We start from the raw sequence: 20,598 nt of genomic DNA, 5'->3' as shown, positions 1-20,598 counted from the left end.
TCATGTATCTCGTGTATTTCTGTATTTGTTACCAGTATGTGATATATATAATACATCTGTAAGAATTAAGTGATGTCCAAAGTGACATAAAACATCCATCTATAATATAACCAGAGATGTGTCCTACTGTCCGAAGCCTCGACTCCTGTGCAGTGTGGCGCCAGAGTCACCGCATGTGCATACTGACTGGCTCTTAAAGGTAAAAATTGGCTCCGTCACTAAGGGGCTAATACTACCATTATTTAGTTGCCTATTGCAGGGTATTTTCTCATTGTTTTTATACTAGAATTTGTTTGTTAATAGAAACAGTGTGAATGCGCACCTACACACTGCACTTATACCAACAGATGTGTTGGCCCATTTTTCTATTTTCAGTGCAATTCTCAATATCTGTATTATTCTCTATATATGCACTACACAGTACAACTTCTCCAGTCTTATATACTATGTATAATTCTCAGTCCATTTTTTTTTTAAACTATATACAGTTGTGCTCGAAAGTTTACATACCCCGGCAGAATTTTTGCTTTCTTGACCTTTTTTCAGAGACTATGAAAGATAACACCAAAACGTTTTATCCACTCATGGTTAGTGGTTGGGTGAAGCCATTTTTTGTCAAACTACTGTGTTTTCTCTTTGTAAATCATAATGACAACCCAAAACATCCAAATGACCCTGATCAAAAGTTCACATACCGTGGTGATTTTGACCTGAAAACATGCACAGAAGTTGACACAAATGGGTTTGAATGGCTACTAAAGGTAACATCCACACCTGTGATCTGTTAAACCGGAGGAACGAGAGTCAAAACTGGCCAATAAATTAACAAAAAATTACATTACACCTGTGATCTGTTTGCTTGTAATCAGTGTGTGTGCATAAAAGGTGAGTGAGTTTCTGAGATCCAGACAGACTCTTGCATCTTTCATCCAGCCACTGATGTTTCTGGATTGTGAGTTATGGGGAAAGCAAAACAATTGTCAACGGATTTACAGGAAAAAGTAGTTGAACTGTATAAAACAGGAAAGGGTTACAAAAAGATATCCAAGGAATTGATAATGCCAGTAAGCAGCATTCAAACTGTGCTTAAAAATGGAAAATTGGGGGCTCAGTAAAAAGAAAACCACGGTCAGGTAGACCAACAAAAATGTCATCCACAACTGCCAGGAAAATTGTTCTGGATGCAAAGAAAAACCCACAAATAACATCAGCTGAACTACAGGACTCTCTGAAAACTAGCTGTCTGGCTGTTTTAAGATGCACAATAAAGGGGCACTTGAAGAAAAATGGGCTGCATGGTCGAGTCGCCTGAAGAACGCCATTACTGCGCAAATACCACAAAGTATCTCTCCTACAATACACAAAACAGCACAAAGACAAGCATCAAAACTTCTGGAATAAGGTAATTTGGAGTGATGAGACCAAAATTGAACTTTTTGGCCACAACCATAAACGTTACATTTGGAAAGAGGTCAATAAGGCCTATGATGAAAGGAACACCATTTCTATTGTAAAGCACGGAGGTAGATCGCTGATGTTTTGGAGATATGTGAGCTACAAAGGCATTGGAAACTTGGTCAAAGTTGAAGGAAAGATGAATGCAGCACGTTATCAGCAAATACTAAAGGTAAGTTTGCACTCATCAGCCCGGAAGGTGCACATGGGACATACTTGGACGTTCCAACATAACAACGATCCAAAACACAAGGGCAAGTCAACCTGTCATTGGCTACAGAAGAACAAAGTGAAGGTTCTGAAGTGGCCATCTCAGTCTCCTGACCTCAATATGATTGAGCCACTCTTGGGAGATCTCAAGCACACAGTTCATGCTAGACAGCCCAGGAATTTACAGGAGCTGGAGGCTTTTTACCAAGAAGAGTGGGCAGCTTTACCATCTGAGAAAATAAAGAACCTCAAACACAACTACCCCAAAAGACTTCAAGCTGTCACTGATGTTAGAGGGGGCAATACACAGTATTAAGAAATGGGGTGTTAGGACTGGCGGAACGCACCAAATAATATTTAGAGAGGATATGAGGTGCGTTCGCAGTCCGGGGTCCACCGTGCAGAAAGGACACCTGCTGCTTGGTAATGGCGGACTAGATGGCGGTATAATGTGAATACACACATGGGTTAGCTTCACCCGGTATGAAGGAAGCGAACCTTGTTGCGTCACAGGGCCGCGATACCGCACAGAGAGCGCAAGTAAAGGGTCACAGAACTCTGTCCAAAGAGACGGGGAAAGAGTTCCTCTAGACCTCTTATGCTCGACACCGTTACTGTGGTGTGATGGATAGAACTGAACTAATAATAATAATTTATCGCACAAGAGTGTGTACAATGCCGCTCTGGCGGACGCCACTAACCACCCAACCAGTGCCCGGAAAGTGCACTAAGCGCAAGGCGCAGCACTGGCGGTCGCTGCTGAGAGATGCTAAATTATGTGCTGGATATGCAGAGTAGCACTGTCTGGCGTTAGGTAGCTTCCACCATTCGCGAGCAGGCAACAACAGGACCTGAGCATGTGACCCCCAACCTCCAATGGGAGGTCGTCCCATGGGCATGCTCAGCATGGGAAAAGCAGGACTTAGTCCCAGAAAGGCCTGCTTGCCGCTGATCAGTGCTGGCTACAAGGGCAGAGCCTGGAAAGGAAGCAGTAACCATTTGCACAATATCAGCCTGAGCCAGACGCTGGGACCGCTATTTCCGCTGAGCAGGTTCCACTGTGGCTGGAGGAGCACGGGAGACTGCAGCGGACATGGTTCGAGATTCTCCATGTGCAGCGGCAGGAACTCGACACCTAACATGGGGTATGTGAACTTTTGATCAAGGTCATTTGGATGTTTTGGGTTGTCATTATGATTTAAAAACAGAAAACACAGTAGTTTGACAATAAATGGCTTCACCCAACCACTAACCATGAGTGGAGAAAAAGGTTTGGTGTTATCATTCATATTCTCTGAAAAAATGTCAAGAAAGCAAAAATTCTGCCGGGGTATGTAAACTTTTGAGCACAGCAGTATATATACTGCACAGTACAACTTCTCCTGTCTAATATACTATGTATAATTCTCAGTACATGCTTTTATACTGTGTATATACACTATACAAAACCTACAGTGTCAGAGTTGAGCTCAGAGTGTGAATAAGGGCAGACAAAAGGACCGGGTCCTGACCTATGGGTACAAGTCTGGGGAAGCCTTTAAATGTAATTTCCAGCTCAGGAGAGGGAGACCACACCCCTGCTCGCACAGAATACAAAAATACAGAGAAAATAACAAAAAAAATTGAGCTTGGTTTAGGTTGGTATACATGCACCACATAAACACATGTTCATATTGGCCATAAAGCACAAAAAACCTACAAGAAACAAAATGAGCAAAATACCCTGCTGTAACTAGATAAATAAAAAGCAAGTGCATTTATTAGTGTTGAGCCTTCCGATACTGCAAATATCGGGTATCGGCCGATATTTGCTGTATCAGAATTGCGATACCGAGTTCCGATATTTTTGCGATATCGGAAATTGGAATCAGAAGTATGCGGTGCGTATGGTTCCCAGGGTCTGGAGGAGAGGAGACTCTCCTTCAGGCCCTGGGATCCATATTCATGTAAAAAATAAATAATAAAAATAAAAAATATTGATATACTCACCCCTCCGGCGGCCCATGCTCTTAGCGGTGCCTCCGTTCCTAAGAATGCAGGGAGTGAAGGATCTTCGATGACGTCGCGGCTTGTGATTGGTCGCGTGAGCGGTCACAGGGGCAGTCACGCGACCAATCACAAGCCGCGACGTCATCGAAGGTCCTTAACTCTGCATTCTTAGGAACAGAGGCGCCGCTAAGAGCAGGGGCCGCCGGAGGGGTGAGTATATCAATATTTTTTATTTTTATTATTTATTTTATACATGAATATGGATCCCAGGGCCTGAAGGAGAGTTTCCTCTCCTTCAGACCCTGGGAACCATTCCGATATTTTGTGTCCCATTGATATGCATTGGTATCGGGTATCGGTAACCGGCGATATCCGATATTTTTTGGATATTGGCCGATCCAATCCGATACCGATACCTTTGCATATCGGAAGGTATCGCTCAACACTAGCATTTATATAAGATAGGGTTCTGTATATATACACTGTACAGTACAATTTCTCCAGTCTTATATACTATATATAATTCTCAACACATGCTTTTATACCGTGTATATGTAAGGAGGAGAGCCGGCCTTGGCGTTCCTTGTCCGGGACGAGTCCGGAACCATCGTTGCTATCACCTGAGTTGCAGGGGGGAGAGTTTAATTCAGACAGACCTTTGAACTTAGGACGAGGGGACGAGGAGAGCTTGAAAGAGCGACAGTGCACGGGAACAAGGAGAGTGGTGGCGGGAAGCTGTAGTGTGTGGATGCTGAGCGTGAGTCCATCCATCCCTTTGTGGAGTAACGCTCTTATATTAAATACCTCTGTTAACCCTTGCTCTGCCTCCAACCATTACTGCATCCTGATACCTGCTTTCATACATACACTGCACAGTACAACTTCTCCAGTCTTATACACTATATATAATTCTCAGCACATGCTTTTTTTACTGTTTTACTGTATATATACAGTACACAGTACCACTTTTCATGTTTTGTTGGCTGTAAGGCATAGGAGTTGGGGCTCTAATTTATGGGCTGGTGGGGTTTGTGTACTAGGGATGCAGAGCAGGATATTAGTCAAGAAGCAGGGAGTGATTACAGCGAGCGCACTGTGTAGTGGCGCTAACTATTCATTACGACAGTCCCACCCCGATAACTGGAAGCAGTGACTGGAAGTAGAATATTATGTCATTTTCTCCCTGTAGCCGCTCTTCCCATTAGACTGCAACACATTTTAAATTGTTATTTTTCTGCAGATTACATCTATAGCTACAGTTAAATGCTATTTTATATATCCTTTAAATCTATATCTTTGTTCTTTGAGAAGAAAATAAGTAATGGTTTTCACTGTATTCTGATCTTTGCTCCACAACCAAGGATTTGTCTTGACCATCCATTTGCCTAGCCCTTTTGTCCTGATCCACTACCTTCTTAGAATATTGGCCTTGGACTGTTTCCTGACAGCACCTTTGTCTCACCGCTCTGTCTATGACGTACGCTCTTGGCTTTTGACCTCTAACCTCTTGACTACCCAGTCTCACGGCTTGTTCGGGAGCAGTTACTAGTGTAACAGAGGTTAGAAATAAAGTACTTTATAAAAAACACCTAATAATAATAATAACTGAAGGGAAATCAAATCACACCACTTCCTATGTGTAGGTTCAAAACACAGTATTTTCCATCTTACTGCTGTCCTCACATGGCCTCAACAGACCTCACACGGACAGCACTCGGATCAATGTTATTCTACAGAGCTGCTCAGATAATACCATTCTCTTTGGTATTTCACATGAGACTCACCTACTCAAGCCTATGGGTGTGCAAAAAATCAGTATATCATACGGATGTTTGGCATCCAATTTTAAGGACACATTGGTCTTGTAAATGTTATTTACTGCTGATTTATCTTATGGAAGCTATACGAATGGAAAAAAGGGAGCACAGATAACATACGGATAACATACAAGGATATGTAAAAAAGGATAAAAATAATCATCTTTAATGGATAGAAATCACAAGAAAATTGGATGTTTTTTATACACTTGTATGAATTTAGCCTATGCTAAGCTCATCCAGTGATTCAGAACAACATCGAGAATAAATGTGTTATTTTCCTGGGACTTTGGGTTTTATTAAAAATAACTTTTATATGCGACCTTAAAATTCTCCTTTGTCACCCGCTGCCTGAATCCTATGACCCTTAATGATGACTAGGTGCAGTGTCATACCGTCCTATATAAGGGAAACAAACTATTTCTTGAGCACTTTTAAAGACTTTACATGGCAACCTGATTTCCTTTAGGCTTCCATTGATGTTAAATGTCTCTACACCAGGATTCTCTATGATGGGGATATTCATGCGGTCCAAGACATCCTGTTTAACACAAATGCAAATGAACAGTTATTGGAGTTTTTTAGGGAAGCATTATATTTCATATTTATTGATAATGCTTTTAATTTCAATGAAAATAGGCATCATCAGGAGATCGGCACCGCGATAGGTTCCCCGTCACACATATTACACCAATCTTTTATGGCCATTTTTGAAAAGAATTGTATTTGAATCTAATGTAATCCGTTCAGCAAATTTATTATTTTGCCATTGTGTTTATGTTCTGGTACTCACTAACGATTCAACCCGTTTGTTAATGATTGAAATAACTTAAAAAAATTAATATGAAATTTACTAGACAGGTTATTGAGATCATCATAGAATTTTTATACATTTCAGTCTCTATAATTAACAATGAAATCACCCAAAAAACTACAGAAAACTACTCTTTTTTTGCTTTAAGAAAGTGCCCATCCTCCACATGTAAAAATCCAATTCATACAGTCAATTCTTGAGAATACGATGTATAAATAATTCTTTCTAAGGTTTGCAGCCTAAAAATGCAAATATCTCAAGGTCATGATATTGAACACTTACTAAACATGAAATTGCTTATTTCTGGGTTTTATTTTTCACACTGTTATTCCCATTCTGGCAAGCGCGCCGGAAAACTCATCCATCAGTTACCCTGTCACGTGATCGCCGGTCACTGGTGGATTGGCATGACAACCAGATGTCTCCATCTGAAGGCAATAAAGGAGATCTCTTTATCAGGTAACACAAGGCATGCAACATGTTCACACTCCAGACCAGAAGGAGGAGCTCTAAGTCTGTTTAAGGTGAACTCCCCTATAAAACATCCTGATCTGGAGGGAAAAGGAGTTCAGAGTTCAGTTCCTGTCAGGAAGACAGATGAAAAGGAGTGGAGTCCTGTAGCCTGAAGTGCTGCAGCTCCTGGGAAAAGACACTAAAAGCGAACATATTGCAAAGAGTGTGCAGGAAAGCAGAGCACAGGAGAGGAATATCAGAGGGAGATCAGGCAGGAGCGGGCTGCTTCCTTCTGAGGTGCAGAAATCCGGTAGCCAGAATACCGAGGGAGTAAGGATCTCTACACTTTACTTCAGAGACTGGCAGGACAGCTAATTGCAAGTTACCTGTCCCCACCTACACCCAGGAGGCACGGTGGCACCTCTCAGAGGCCGGGGCGTGCTAGAGTCCCTACAAACAGCCTCAGGCCACCAGTCATATGAGTTTGTCCTATCCTTACCATCAGGGGGACAGAGAAAGAGACATAACATCTAGAACATCTGCAACAGTTGTGAGGACCTTATGAGAAGCTCAGCAGGGAGGTACTACAACACACGGCGCTAGAGGAAGGCTACTGATTTCCACCTGGATAAGGGGACTCTAGATTTGCCTTCAGACCGGCCGGACTCTGCCTGCCCTGTGATCTGGTGCTCTGGACTGTGGATGCTGAAGCCTACAGTAAAAAGGTAAAGAGACTGCAACCCTGTGTCCTCGTTCTTCACTGCGCCTCTCACCATCCACCATTTACACACTGGGAAGCCCTGGGGATACATTTCACCTGTGGGAAGTTATACCATCTAGCTGCCATAACATCACCCCAGCGGACCTCTTAAAGCAGCGTCGGTCACCCTGACCGAATACCACAGTTGGCGTCACGAACATATCCCTTTAAAGACCTTTCCCCCTTTTACACGGACGTCCCTAGGGCCACGGACCGGGTTAGCCACCGTGACATCTGCGGCGCCCCCGCACCGCCGCAGGGCCGAGGGGTACCCGGAGCCGGGCCTCTAGTTCTCAGTCTCGGGGTTGTCACGGTGGCTAGACCCGGTCCGTGGCCCTGTCCGTCAGTGGGGGACGTCCGGTGTAATAGGTGGTAGTAATGGTGCGGTGCGGTTGTGGGGTGTAAGTCGCGGTAAATAACGAGGACACCAGGTTGCAGTCTCTTTACCTCTTTACTGGAGATCTCTGAGTCCTCAGTCCGGAACACGGTTCACCAGGCTACGCAAGTCCGGCCGGTCCAATGGCACCTCCAGAGTTCTCCTCTCAGGTGGAAATCTGTGCCTTCCTTCTAGCGCTATGTGTTGTAGTCCTTCCCTGCTGTGCTCACGGAAAGTAACCCCACAACGGTTGTGTCTGTTTCTTAAGTTCCCTCACAACTCGATTTGATGTTCCTCTGTAATCCACCCCTTCCCTGTATTCAGGTTGGAATGGCACCCATTTGTCAGGTAGGTCTGGAGTTCTTCCGGGACCCTAGAGTCGCCCCTCTCCCGCAATTGCCCCCCAAGACTTCATAGGTGATATGTGGTAGACAGCCCGCCTGAGACCGACTGTCCTGCCGCTGTTTGGAGTATGGCTTGAAGCTGTATTCTAATCCACTCCCTCGGCGTTCCGGCCACCGGTATTGCGCCTCAGCAGGGTGCTGCCTCTTTCAACAAAACCCCTGCTGGTATTCTCCTTCTGCTTGATCTCGTTTCTCACTCAGCACAATCTATCTCGCTTCTAGTCCTTTCTTGAGTCCCGCCGCTTCCAGGAGCCTGCGCGGACCCGTTACTTTCTTTCAATGCCAAGCCTCTGCCAGGATCCCACCCCTGGCAGAGACCCTACAGTCTCTCCCTTCACAACACCCCCTGCCACAGGGTGTTGCTCCGTTCAATCCCGTCAGCGTTCTCTTCTAACTTCCTGCCTGACCCCCAGTTTACCCACTATGGTGGGGAGTGGCCTAATGAATAGCACCCTTAGCTCCCCCCGGAGGCCCAGCTGTGAAACATATTGGTGTCTGTGATACCTGATTGGAGGAACTCCTTCGGTGCCATCGAACGTACCATGGCTCCCCTTAGCGGCGAAGCCACAGCACTGCAACGACCAGGACTCTGGGGCGCTGCACTCCCCCCTGGTTAAACACAGTACTCCGGGACTGGGAAGAAAAACAACAATACAGATTAGCAAAAAGACATACAATTTTGTTGAGTGCAAAACGATAAGTATACTTGAACAGGCTTCCCTTTATGGGAGGTGAGGACACTTTTAACGTTACAAACATGGTCAACATTATAAATTACAGGCTATGCATAACTCCTGTTACCCAACCGGGTATTCTACTTAGTGCAAATTCTGGAACAATAAATTAACATTGCCTTTAAGAAACATACACTCTTAGTTTACCAAAGGCCTTCCTATAATCACATTACAGGGTAAGGTAACTTCACATTCTCCTACTTTGAACCTGCAGGACCGCCTGTCCCTATGGCACCAGACCTACTGCCTCTCCTTTCTTTTACAGGACCGCCCCGTTCAGCCAGGGCCTACTGCCTTTCGCTACTATACATAGTATAGACATAACATTCCTTTCGTTTAAAGAACTCTGAGCCCGCTCTACTCGGCTCCTTTAAGGACTCACTCTCTAACCCCTACGGGTTCGCCTTCTGTCCTTAGTAACAAAGTAACTTTCTATGGGGACGCAGGGTTGACCTTCTATCCTCACCTTCATCATTACTTCCTTACTTTCAGCTATGCAGATCTCTATCTCTACCCCTACGGGCTCTCTGCATCTTTTCTTTCTGCAAAACATTATTTAGATTTCACATTTCAACAAATTCAACACATATAACTTAGCATGTAAAACAGTTACATTTCTTTTTCAAGCTTCATCATCACATTACTGTTCTGCAACAGTATCTTTCTCAAGTTCAATTTCACACATCCCCTTTAAGAGGGGACCAAGTCTTTCTGAGGTAGCTCGTCTTCTCAGCCTACCAGCCCACGCAAAGGTTCCGGTATGGTATCTTCGCAAAGTGTCTTTAACTAGAACCGGTAGGAAAGGTATCTTCACAAAGTGTCTTTGGCTCAAACCAATAGGGCAAATATCTTCGCAAAGTGTCTTTGGCTAAAACCAGTAGGGAGCACCTTTAAGAAGGTGCAAACTATTTACAAAAGAAAGTTCGAATCATGCACAGTCCATGATTTCTGCAGTTTGTGTAACTTTAAAACTTGTATAAACTTCAGGAAAACAACAGTGACCCCGGGTCAACAAAGGGGTCACCTTTAACCCTGAACGGGTCTAGCAGCAACAGGAACAGTTAAAACAATAAAGTAGCAACTATTTACATTTTCATGGTATCGAGGTTTATTCTTCTTCTGGTGGCTTGGGTTCTTGAACCCCGGTCACTGCAGCGCCAGCATCCGCGGTTCGAACATGCAGATGAACCCGACTGGCCAATTCCGGGGCTGCTACTAGGCGTACCGTTGCGATGGTGACAAGTTCGGGTGCCCCCGGGACCAGGTCTGGGGCTGCAGGTGCCGCAGGTCCAGACATACACCGCCGAACATTCCGTGCATACCACCCAAGTGGGTTCAAGTGGCGGCTGTAGGTCACAGGATCCCCCTTCTGTAACGGTTCTCCGCTTCGGCCACAACAGGGAGCCCTCACGTTACAATGCGCAACGAAAACATCAGTATCCAGTCCCGGCTCGTGTATGAGGCCCCACCCCCTTTTTACATGGTAGGCCAACACAGTGCCCCGCCTTACCGCGTCTCTGTCATCCCATGCCGGGGGGGGGTTGTTGTACTTTCGATGGGCCCATCGACTCAGCTCCTTTCCGTCCTTTCCACTGCAGAATCAAGCACTGTCTATATTGCTCCCATGTAAGCACCGCAAGGGTGGACCCGTTCTCCCGGGATCCATCTGCTCTAAACCAGGGGGTGTCCCACCGAAGAACTACTCCATCTAAGCTCACATCCACGGGCTTCCCCACTCCAGTCGACAGCGGTGGCACCATCCTCCCCAGATCATCGGGGGATAGCACCATTAGCCCTGCCGAGATAAGTCGCTCCCTACTGAGATGGAGGTGGGTCATAGAAGCGGGCTCGTGAAGGGGAGCAGGGACGTCGGCCATACCTGCGCCTAATGTGGTTCCATCGGTGTCGCTCTGGTCCGTTAACGAGGACGCTGGAGTCGGCTGCAGCCCGGACCGGGGCTCCTCCAATGGGATACTCGGACTCCGCTCCGCTTGCTGTGGTTCCTCCTCCTCTAACTCCGAGGTCGGGATTGGTGGACGTAGCTTCGCTGTCGGACCCGCAGGCTTCCGGTCCATCTCCGGTGAAGAAAGGCAGGCCTGAACCGCTTCTTCCTCGCTCAGGCACTCGCCGTTCATCATCGCCACCTGATAGTCGCTGGCAGTGCATGCACCTAACTCCGCCATTTCTCTGAGGTCGGGCTTCTTCGTCACCAGCCTCTCGCCGTTGCATATCAAGGGGTGTTTCTCTTCTGCTTTGGGGCAGGTCATTCCTCTGCAGCCAGAAGTGCAGGGGGCGGTAGCCATTTCTCGCGCCACACTGGGAGTCTCCGCCCATAACACGCCCTCCTTCCCCTTGGGTGTAGCAATGGCGGCGCCTTTTGGCGGGAACTTTTGGCGGCTAATGGCGCAGCACAGTCTTACAATAAAGTACAGTCCAAGCACAACAAATCACAGTCTCTAGGCACACATGACCTGATTCTTCAGGCTTTAGTAGATCCTGTTCGTGACGCCAAGTCTGCGGCGCCCCCGCACCGCCGCAGGGCCGAGGGGTACCCGGAGCCGGGCCTCTAGTTCTCAGTCTCGGGGTTGTCACGGTGGCTAGACCCGGTCCGTGGCCCTGTCCGTCAGTGGGGGACGTCCGGTGTAATAGGTGGTAGTAATGGTGCGGTGCGGTTGTGGGGTGTAAGTCGCAGTAAATAACGAGGACACCAGGTTGCAGTCTCTTTACCTCTTTACTGGAGATCTCTGAGTCCTCAGTCCGGAACACGGTTCACCAGGCTACGCAAGTCCGGCCGGTCCAATGGCACCTCCAGAGTTCTCCTCTCAGGTGGAAATCTGTGCCTTCCTTCTAGCGCTATGTGTTGTAGTCCTTCCCTGCTGTGCTCACGGAAAGTAACCCCACAACGGTTGTGTCTGTTTCTTAAGTTCCCTCACAACTCGATTTGATGTTCCTCTGTAATCCACCCCTTCCCTGTATTCAGGTTTGAATGGCACCCGTTTGTCAGGTAGGCCTGGAGTTCTTCCGGGACCCTAGAGTCGCCCCTCTCCCGCAATTGCCCCCCAAGACTTCATAGGTGATATGTGGTAGACAGCCCGCCTGAGACCGACTGTCCTGCCGCTGTTTGGAGTATGGCTTGAAGCTGTATTCTAATCCACTCCCTCGGCGTTCCGGCCACCGGTATTGCGCCTCAGCAGGGTGCTGCCTCTTTCAACAAAACCCCTGCTGGTATTCTCCTTCTGCTTGATCTCGTTTCTCACTCAGCACAATCTATCTCGCTTCTAGTCCTTTCTTGAGTCCCGCCGCTTCCAGGAGCCTGCGCGGACCCGTTACTTTCTTTCAATGCCAAGCCTCTGCCAGGATCCCACCCCTGGCAGAGACCCTACAGTCTCTCCCTTCACAACACCCCCTGCCACAGGGTGTTGCTCCGTTCAATCCCGTCAGCGTTCTCTTCTAACTTCCTGCCTGACCCCCAGTTTACCCACTATGGTGGGGAGTGGCCTAATGAATAGCACCCTTAGCTCCCCCCGGAGGCCCAGCTGTGAAACATATTGGTGTCTGTGATACCTGATTGGAGGAACTCCTTCGGTGCCATCGAACGTACCATGGCTCCCCTTAGCGGCGAAGCCACAGCACTGCAACGACCAGGACTCTGGGGCGCTGCACATCCCCCTGCGAACCGAAAGACCCGGTACCGAGTACCCCACAGCCCTACACAGGGGCGCTCCACTATACTGATAAATATCTCTTAGTGTATATACTGTGTGTATAAATATATATTTATTTATTAGACTTGTTTGTGTTATCAGCTGTTATCAACTATTCTAAGCTTTGGACACCTTTTATGTCTTTCTCAGCAGTTTTAAAAAATGTTTTACATTGATAAATTACCACATTGTTCTTTTATTATGGAGAAATTCACGGAACAGGACATGGAATTAAAAGAAAGATTAACAAAAAGAGGGTACCCAAAAAATGAAGTCACAGAAGCTCTGAAGACACGAAGCTCAATATTTTAAAGATGAAGAAAAAAGAATAGAAAACGACTTTTGCTTTTCTTTTAAACACAGTCCCTTACATGCAGCTATAAAATCAACTATTTATATAAAAAAAATGTCATATAATTGAAAATTATCCAGATTTTAAAGTAGTGGCCCGAAACGCAATCACAGTAAAGAAAGATATTTCAGTTAGGAACCGCTTTAGTTATAGGAAAACCACCTGGTTAGAAAATTCCACACAAAAAGGAAATTACAGAAGGGGCAATTGCATAATTTATATTGACGCCATGATAGAGTCGGGCCAGATGAAGCGTCAGTCACAGTGCGAAACGGCGGTTGCCTCTTAATGTTATCTGCATGCACGTCCCATCTACCGCTGCACAGCAATAAAGTATAAGTACATTTTACTTCCAGGGTGACTGACACTCTTTTCTCTGAAGATCCTGTATGTGGACTACACCTTATACAGTGTCCAGCACCGCCCTTATGGTCTTATATCCTGAGAGATCCATTATATACATGACACAGCTGCTCTCCTAATGCAGCCAAGTGATTCCTAGCGCCGGACAGTTTCTTTTCACTTTTTTCCCGCAGTAATAATACAATAACATTACATCCATAGAGAGATAAGACTTTATGCAACTACGTCATCCTATGGCTTCTGCAGGGTATAATATCACTCTGGACAAAATGCCACTTAGTATAAAAACCATTGGAGAATGTGGAGATTTTATATTCTCTTGAATGTAGATGAAATGTCACTGTGGCCTCTACACAACACAGGGCTGTGGGATGGAGACGGTGGGGGCACAATGTGAAATATAAGGATTTGTTCCTATTTTCATTCATGTGCATCACTGCAGATTTGAAGCCATCAGCCATAACATAAAAAACACCTATCTAATATTCTTGGTACTCTGGAGACCTGAGTCTCCGATTGTTAGTTTAATTATTATTATTATTATTTATTATTATAGCGCCATTTATTCCATGGCGCTTTACATGGGAGGAGGGGTATACATAATAAAAACAGGTACAATAATCTTGAACAATACAAGTCACAACTGGTACAGGAGGAGAGAGGACTATGTTTTTCTTCATATATTATTTTAATGAGATCATGTCCAGCAATTTTTTTATATTGAATAAAGAAACATGTATTTATTTATTTGTTTATTAACCTTTGTATTTGTTGCTGCATCAGTTCTTGTTTTTTTTCCAAGTGTTTACAGTTTTTTGAATAGTTAGATACAAAACCTCAAGTAGGATATTGAAAAATGCTAAATATGTTACTATGAAAAAATTAACTTTTCTTATACTAGGTCGTTTGATTATGCCAAACTTAGTCCTGCAGCAGCAGATGACATCATCGCTTACACTATGGCTGATGATGTCACAATGGCGATGATGTCACAATACTAGGTGACTGTTAGGTTAAGGATTCCGATGTCACTTTTCTTACTTTACCTTCAACTGTTGGAGAGTGAAGACAACTTTTGCGCACTTAGCAAATTCGTTATCACTGATATTAACTTATCATGGAACGAAAAAGGAAGTGTGGTGAAAAGAATACGAGGAATGCTAAAAAGAGATGCACGGAAGAGAGTTTTTCTCAGCGAGGAGAAACTTCTCAGGACATTGTACAGGACGTACCTGTTGAGAAAACAGATGATCCCTGTACAACATCTTCTAGATATCCACCAGAGATGAAGACCCTTAAAAAGGGGACAAAAAGAGGGAACTCGTCTCCTGATAAGGAAGATGAAACCCCAAATAAGAGAGGAAAAATTGTGGAAACTTCTCAGGACATTGTACAGGACGTACCTGTTGAGAAAACAGATGATCCCTGTACATCTTCTGGATATCCACCAGAGATGAAGACCCTTAAAAAGGGGACAAAAAGAGGGAACACATCTCCTGAGAGAGGAGATGCAACACCAATTAAGAGAGGAAGAGTGGTGGAATGTGAGAGTGGAAAGGATGTTACCTCTGAAATAAAATTTAGCGGATCAGCTAAAACCAGGAGCTCTCACCTACATCATGAGAGAGTTGAAAATCAAAGTTGTAGAGAACAACTTAAGAGAAAGAGGACATCTGACACTGAGACCACCACAAAGAGAAGACGTGAGAGTGACAAATCCATCAATCAAGCTCCAGAAGGTAAAGACTATAGTCATTTAGTCACAGGCCACATTCATGTTTTATATACAGTGTTCATTTATTTAGCAAAATGTAACCTAATGACATAATCTTATCCTATACATCTTACCATGTACATCAGAGCTCTCCACCTTATATACTTGGGGCTCTCCAGCCAGAACATGGTGGTAACCAGATTCATCATGGTTCAAAGTTCATGAAAGATTCAAAAAAATTGCCAATTTATGGTAGCATTATACAGTATGTGAGTGCGACTGTAAGATTAATTGTTGGTTCTTATATCTGTTTTCTTTTCTAGGTGTAATCGGTGTTCAGACCACCAGCCCTTCAGAGCAAGTGACTGCCTGTCTTTCCCTGGAGAGTTTCATCTTTACCAGGAAGCTTGGAGAAGGCAGTTTTGGCAGGGTGATGCTGGCAACACATCAACCCAGCGGACTTCAGCTGGCTGTCAAGATGGTCAAGAAGAGGGAATTGTTGGAGAACGCTAAAGACACCCTCCGCTTAGAGAGAGAGGTCCTGGAAATCACTGAAGACAGCAGATTCTTCACACATGCCTATGGGACCTTCCAGACAGCGGTAAGAGACTCCTCACCTTCTAAAAATTCTCTCCTTTCTTCCAATCATGTCCAGTTGCTTCCATTAGATTGCAAATTCAATCTTTGCCAGTGCAAATGAATAGACCTGCTGCATGCTCTGTGTGCCTGTATTCCCTGGGCGCCATTACTGGTGGCTATCATTAGAGGAATTTGACTTAGTTTTCACCCTGGACACCTCTCCAGTGTGTGCAGACACAGAGACATGTCTTCTGAACATACAGTGAAGGTCCCAGAACCACAGTAAATGTTATCAGGATGGATAAAATCTGCATTATTTACAATCAATCATTTTCCCTCCTCTCGCACAGGACTATGCATTTTATGCCATGGAATATCTGACTGGTGGCGAGTTGACTGCATTTATCAATTCCAGAGCCCCCCTGGATGTCTGCACAACCAGGTAAGAGAACAGCCGCTCTGTGATTTCTGTGGCCGCTGTCTCCCCTCATAGTTATTAGTGGTTCAGTAGAACAATTAATGCAGATAGGATTTGTTTTCTTCCTTATTAGGTTCCTTGCAGCAGAAATCTTGAGTGGAATACAGTTTCTCCACAGTCGGGGGATTATTCACCGGTAATAAGTCATTTCTTTTTTTTTATACGTAGGGAAAGATTTACTACGGGAAATACTGTAGTTAAATGTGTCAGAATTGTGGTGTTATTTGTGCCAAAAATCTGGTGAACATGACCTATACCACATTTATGAACTGTTTTAGACCCTTTTTGGGGCTCGCTCGAAGAGGGGTCAAGGCTTTTATGGAAATGGGAATAGTTTGATAGGAATCCATGTGGCTTACAATGTCATAATGTGCAACTAAACTGTAACCAGATTTTTATGAAAATTATTGGCTCTACGTAAGTAATGAAAACAATAGTGGTGTAACATCGGCAAAAGTCTCTGAAGATGCTCCTAATTTGTCAGTCACTGTGATGAATGTGGTGCGTTTTCAGACAGCCTGGTATATGTCTACACAAGATAGGATTAGTGAATCTGCCCCCAGTGTTTAGTGAGTGGTCCTGTGAAGCCCCCACAGTAACCCAAGCACTACAGCTCATCTATGTCTGACTCACAGAACTATTTTTCTTTCTTTTTTAAGGGATTTAAAACCAGACAACATTCTTCTGGACGGTGATGGACACGCTAAGATTGCTGATTTCGGCCTTGCTGCTATGAATGTATTTGGTTCTCAGAAGATCAGTGAATTTTACGGCACACCTGGCTATATGGCTCCTGAGGTGACTATGTGACTACTAATATCTCATACTTTATTATCCACCTGCAATTCTCACTTAATGTGGAGCTTGTGGAATCACAGATCTATCACCACAGCTGCCCACATTTACTAACGCTAACTAATAGATGGACTGTGTAAGGGCCTCCATACATATTAGACTGAAGTCAGCCGAACTGGACTATATCGGAAGGATCAACCAAGAGCGGCATGATGGCTCAGTGGTTAGTACTGCAGCCTTACAGCGCTGGGGTCCTGGGTTCAAATTCTACCATGACAACATATGCAAAGAGTTTGAACGTTCTCCCCGTGTTTGCGTGGGTTTCCTCTGAGTTCTCCGGTTTCCTTCCACACTCCAAAGACATACTGATAGGGAATTTAGATTGTGAGCCCCATTGGGGACAGTGATGATAATGTATGTAAAGTGCTGCGGAATAAGATAGCGCTATGTAAGAAAAGCATAACAAATAAATAGTCTAATGTGTACTGGGGCTTCTCGACTTCAGAGGTAGCTATCAACCAAATGATCTTTTGGCTGACATGTATTATGTATGGGGGCTTAGGTGTGGAAAAATACTACCAGAAAACATGGACCACGATTGTTTTCTCTCTCCCAGGATGGACAATGTACTAACTTACTCTTCTAATCTTATGTTTCCACAGATGGTTCGTCGACATCCCTTTAATTACACGGTCGACCTGTTCGCTTTTGGGGTCATAGTCTTCCAAATGGCCACAGGATCTTACCCGTTTTACTCTGGTCAGTGTTCTCGAAGGCTTGCCCGTTCAGTGATATGTGACAAACCTTGCTATCCGAACACCATGGATTCTCAGCTCAGGGATGTCATAGAGAGAGTGAGTAAATAGACATTTATACCTGGAGACATAGGAAGGATAGATCAGTCTTGAGTTTTGATAATACACCGTACATTTCATCACCACTGTTGGGTATTTCAGCTTTATCCAACAGAAGAAATGGGACAATGCTGGAGCCCTGGGACAGCCTCTCCTATATGTACGGCGTTCTCATCTACAGGCCAATTTATACAATAAAGAGGCTGCGGTGCTCACCAAAACCTCTCCACACAGCTAATCATCAGGATTATTGAGTATCGGTTCCTGACTGATCGACTTCTGATGGCTTATCCTATACTATCCTGTACTATCCTGTCCTGTACTTTAATATCCTATCCTGTCCTATCCTATGCGATTCTGTCCTGTACCATCTGGTCCTGTACTTTCCAGTCTTATCCTGTCCTATCCTATCCTGTCCTGTGCAGTATTATCCTGTCCTGTCCTATCGTAGCAATGGTTGTTTTCAATAATTCATCTTTCTAGAAGAAAATAATTCTGTAACTGCTGTTTTTCTGAGATTGTTTCAATTATTACTTGTGATATAATAATGGTTCTTATTTATTTGCAGCTCTTGTGTAAAACACCAAAGAAGAGGCAGGATATTTGCAGCAATTTAAAAGGACATCCATTCTTCTCGACCATAAACTGGGAGGAATTAGAGGCGGGAAGGTCACGTCCACCATTTACAATGACACCTGTAAGTGCACAGTGTTGTTTTATTATAATGTCACCTCCTCGTCTGCGTAATGTGATAATATGTGTAAGAAATCCTCAAATAATGAGTAACAATCCTACATAGTGTAGGCCAGAATGTGTTTATCCTCCCCTGCTGGTAAATGGGTGGAATTACAGTATGGGGCAGGATAGACAGGCTTTTAAATATTTTTCAAAAGTGTAATTATTGTCCCCAATTCTTCAGAAGGCCACTTAGTGAATAACTTGGATCCGTTAGGCTGCGTTCACACTGTGCTTTTTTTGCGAAAAAGCCATAATGGTTTCCCATTTTGGGGGAAAAAACATGGCAAAAATATGCATTTTTGTTGATACTGCGGCAAAACAACCCAATGTGGTGTCAACGTGTGAACGCAGCTTTATGGTGCAGTTGTAGCAGATGTGGATACCGCAGATTGTCAGGCAGCACCAGTAGTTGACTTGTTCTCAAGCTGCAGGTAACGATGCATCATGGCAATTAGCAGTAATCTGCACACGGTTACCACGGCTCATCCACAATCTGTACAGGTGCCCTCAGGAGGGGACGGATATAATTAAATACCTAATGAAGTAACCAGACTGATTTGTCTTTCTTCTATAGATACCAATTTTGGAAACGAGCAAACAAATTGAATTGGACCAAGTGATGTCTGGCATTGAAGCTCAGAAACCACCTGTAACCCCGGAGGACCAGCGGCTGTTCTGTGGTTTCTCCTTTATCAGCAACAGGTGGAAGAGCATTGAAAGCCGCAGAAATAATGGCAATGGAAATATAACGTAGTCCCCTCCCCCCAATACCTGACTACTGGGTCAGGGAGGCGTGGACCTCGGTGTGGTCTGAAGAAACAGGCGGGGTCTGTTGGAATCCCACCCCGAGTTCTTCCATCTACTCTGTTACATATCAGAGACCATAGTGTCCTGCATTCTCTATTGCTGCCCCATAACCCACCTGGCTGGCATGCTGCTTGGAGATGCAGGACCATCATACTACAGGACGGCACGGTGGCGCAGTGATTAGCACTGTTGGCGAGCAGCGCGGTGCTCCTGGGTGTAAATCTGGGACACCATCTGCACAGAGTTTGTATGTTCTCCCCGTGTCTGTGTGGGTTTTCCCCGGGCACTCCGGTTTCCTCCCACAACTCAAAACATACTGCTAGGAAAAAAAAATAAAATGATTAATTATTGAATATCATCATCATGTATCTCGTGTATTTCTGTATTTGTTACCAGTATGTGATATATATAATACATCTGTAAGAATTAAGTGATGTCCAAAGTGACATAAAACATCCATCTATAATATAACCAGAGATGTGTCCTACTGTCCGAAGCCTCGACTCCTGTGCAGTGTGGCGCCAGAGTCACCGCATGTGCATACTGACTGGCTCTTAAAGGTAAAAATTGGCTCCGTCACTAAGGGGCTAATACTACCATTATTTAGTTGCCTATTGCAGGGTATTTTCTCATTGTTTTTATACTAGAATTTGTTTGTTAATAGAAACAGTGTGAATGCGCACCTACACACTGCACTTATACCAACAGATGTGTTGGCCCATTTTTCTATTTTCAGTGCAATTCTCAATATCTGTATTATTCTCTATATATGCACTACACAGTACAACTTCTCCAGTCTTATATACTATGTATAATTCTCAGTCCATTTTTTTTAAACTATATACAGTTGTGCTCGAAAGTTTACATACCCCGGCAGAATTTTTGCTTTCTTGACCTTTTTTCAGAGACTATGAAAGATAACACCAAAACTTTTTATCCACTCATGGTTAGTGGTTGGGTGAAGCCATTTTTTGTCAAACTACTGTGTTTTCTCTTTGTAAATCATAATGACAACCCAAAACATCCAAATGACCCTGATCAAAAGTTCACATACCCTGGTGATGTTGACCTGAAAACATGCACAGAAGTTGACACAAATGGGTTTGAATGGCTACTAAAGGTAACTTCCACACCTGTGATCTGTTAAACCGGAGGAACGAGAGTCAAAACTGGCCAATAAATTAACAAAAAATTACATTACA

The 20,598-nt window shown here is 44.5% G+C and overlaps 1 protein-coding gene across 1 annotated transcript; it reads left to right on the top strand.

The window, feature by feature from the left end:
• The first annotated feature begins 14,378 nt into the window (after window positions 1–14,378).
• Window positions 14,379–19,757, top strand: LOC143781379 (protein kinase C delta type-like). The gene is made up of 8 exons (XM_077267969.1): window positions 14,379–15,170; window positions 15,469–15,746; window positions 16,075–16,166; window positions 16,276–16,338; window positions 16,862–17,000; window positions 17,660–17,851; window positions 18,420–18,548; window positions 19,164–19,757. Exons 1-8 carry the CDS (start codon window positions 14,549–14,551, stop codon window positions 19,341–19,343), a joined length of 1,695 nt encoding a protein of 564 aa, XP_077124084.1. The 5' UTR covers window positions 14,379–14,548; the 3' UTR covers window positions 19,344–19,757.
• The last annotated feature ends 841 nt before the right edge of the window (window positions 19,758–20,598 follow it).

This window comes from Ranitomeya variabilis, chromosome 6 (genome assembly GCF_051348905.1).
Source record: "Ranitomeya variabilis isolate aRanVar5 chromosome 6, aRanVar5.hap1, whole genome shotgun sequence".
Classification (NCBI taxonomy): domain Eukaryota; kingdom Metazoa; phylum Chordata; class Amphibia; order Anura; family Dendrobatidae; genus Ranitomeya; species Ranitomeya variabilis.
This window is presented reverse-complemented; position numbering and strand designations above follow the sequence as displayed.

Excerpts from the sequence above, each read along its gene's own strand:
- LOC143781379 (XM_077267969.1), top strand. The coding sequence starts at position 14,549 with ATGGAACGAAAAAGGAAGTGTGGTGAAAAGAATACGAGGAATGCTAAA. Across the intron at positions 16,167-16,275 it reads CTGGATGTCTGCACAACCAG|GTTCCTTGCAGCAGAAATCT; the intron begins GTAAGAGAACAG and ends CTTCCTTATTAG. Across the intron at positions 16,339-16,861 it reads AGTCGGGGGATTATTCACCG|GGATTTAAAACCAGACAACA; the intron begins GTAATAAGTCAT and ends TTCTTTTTTAAG.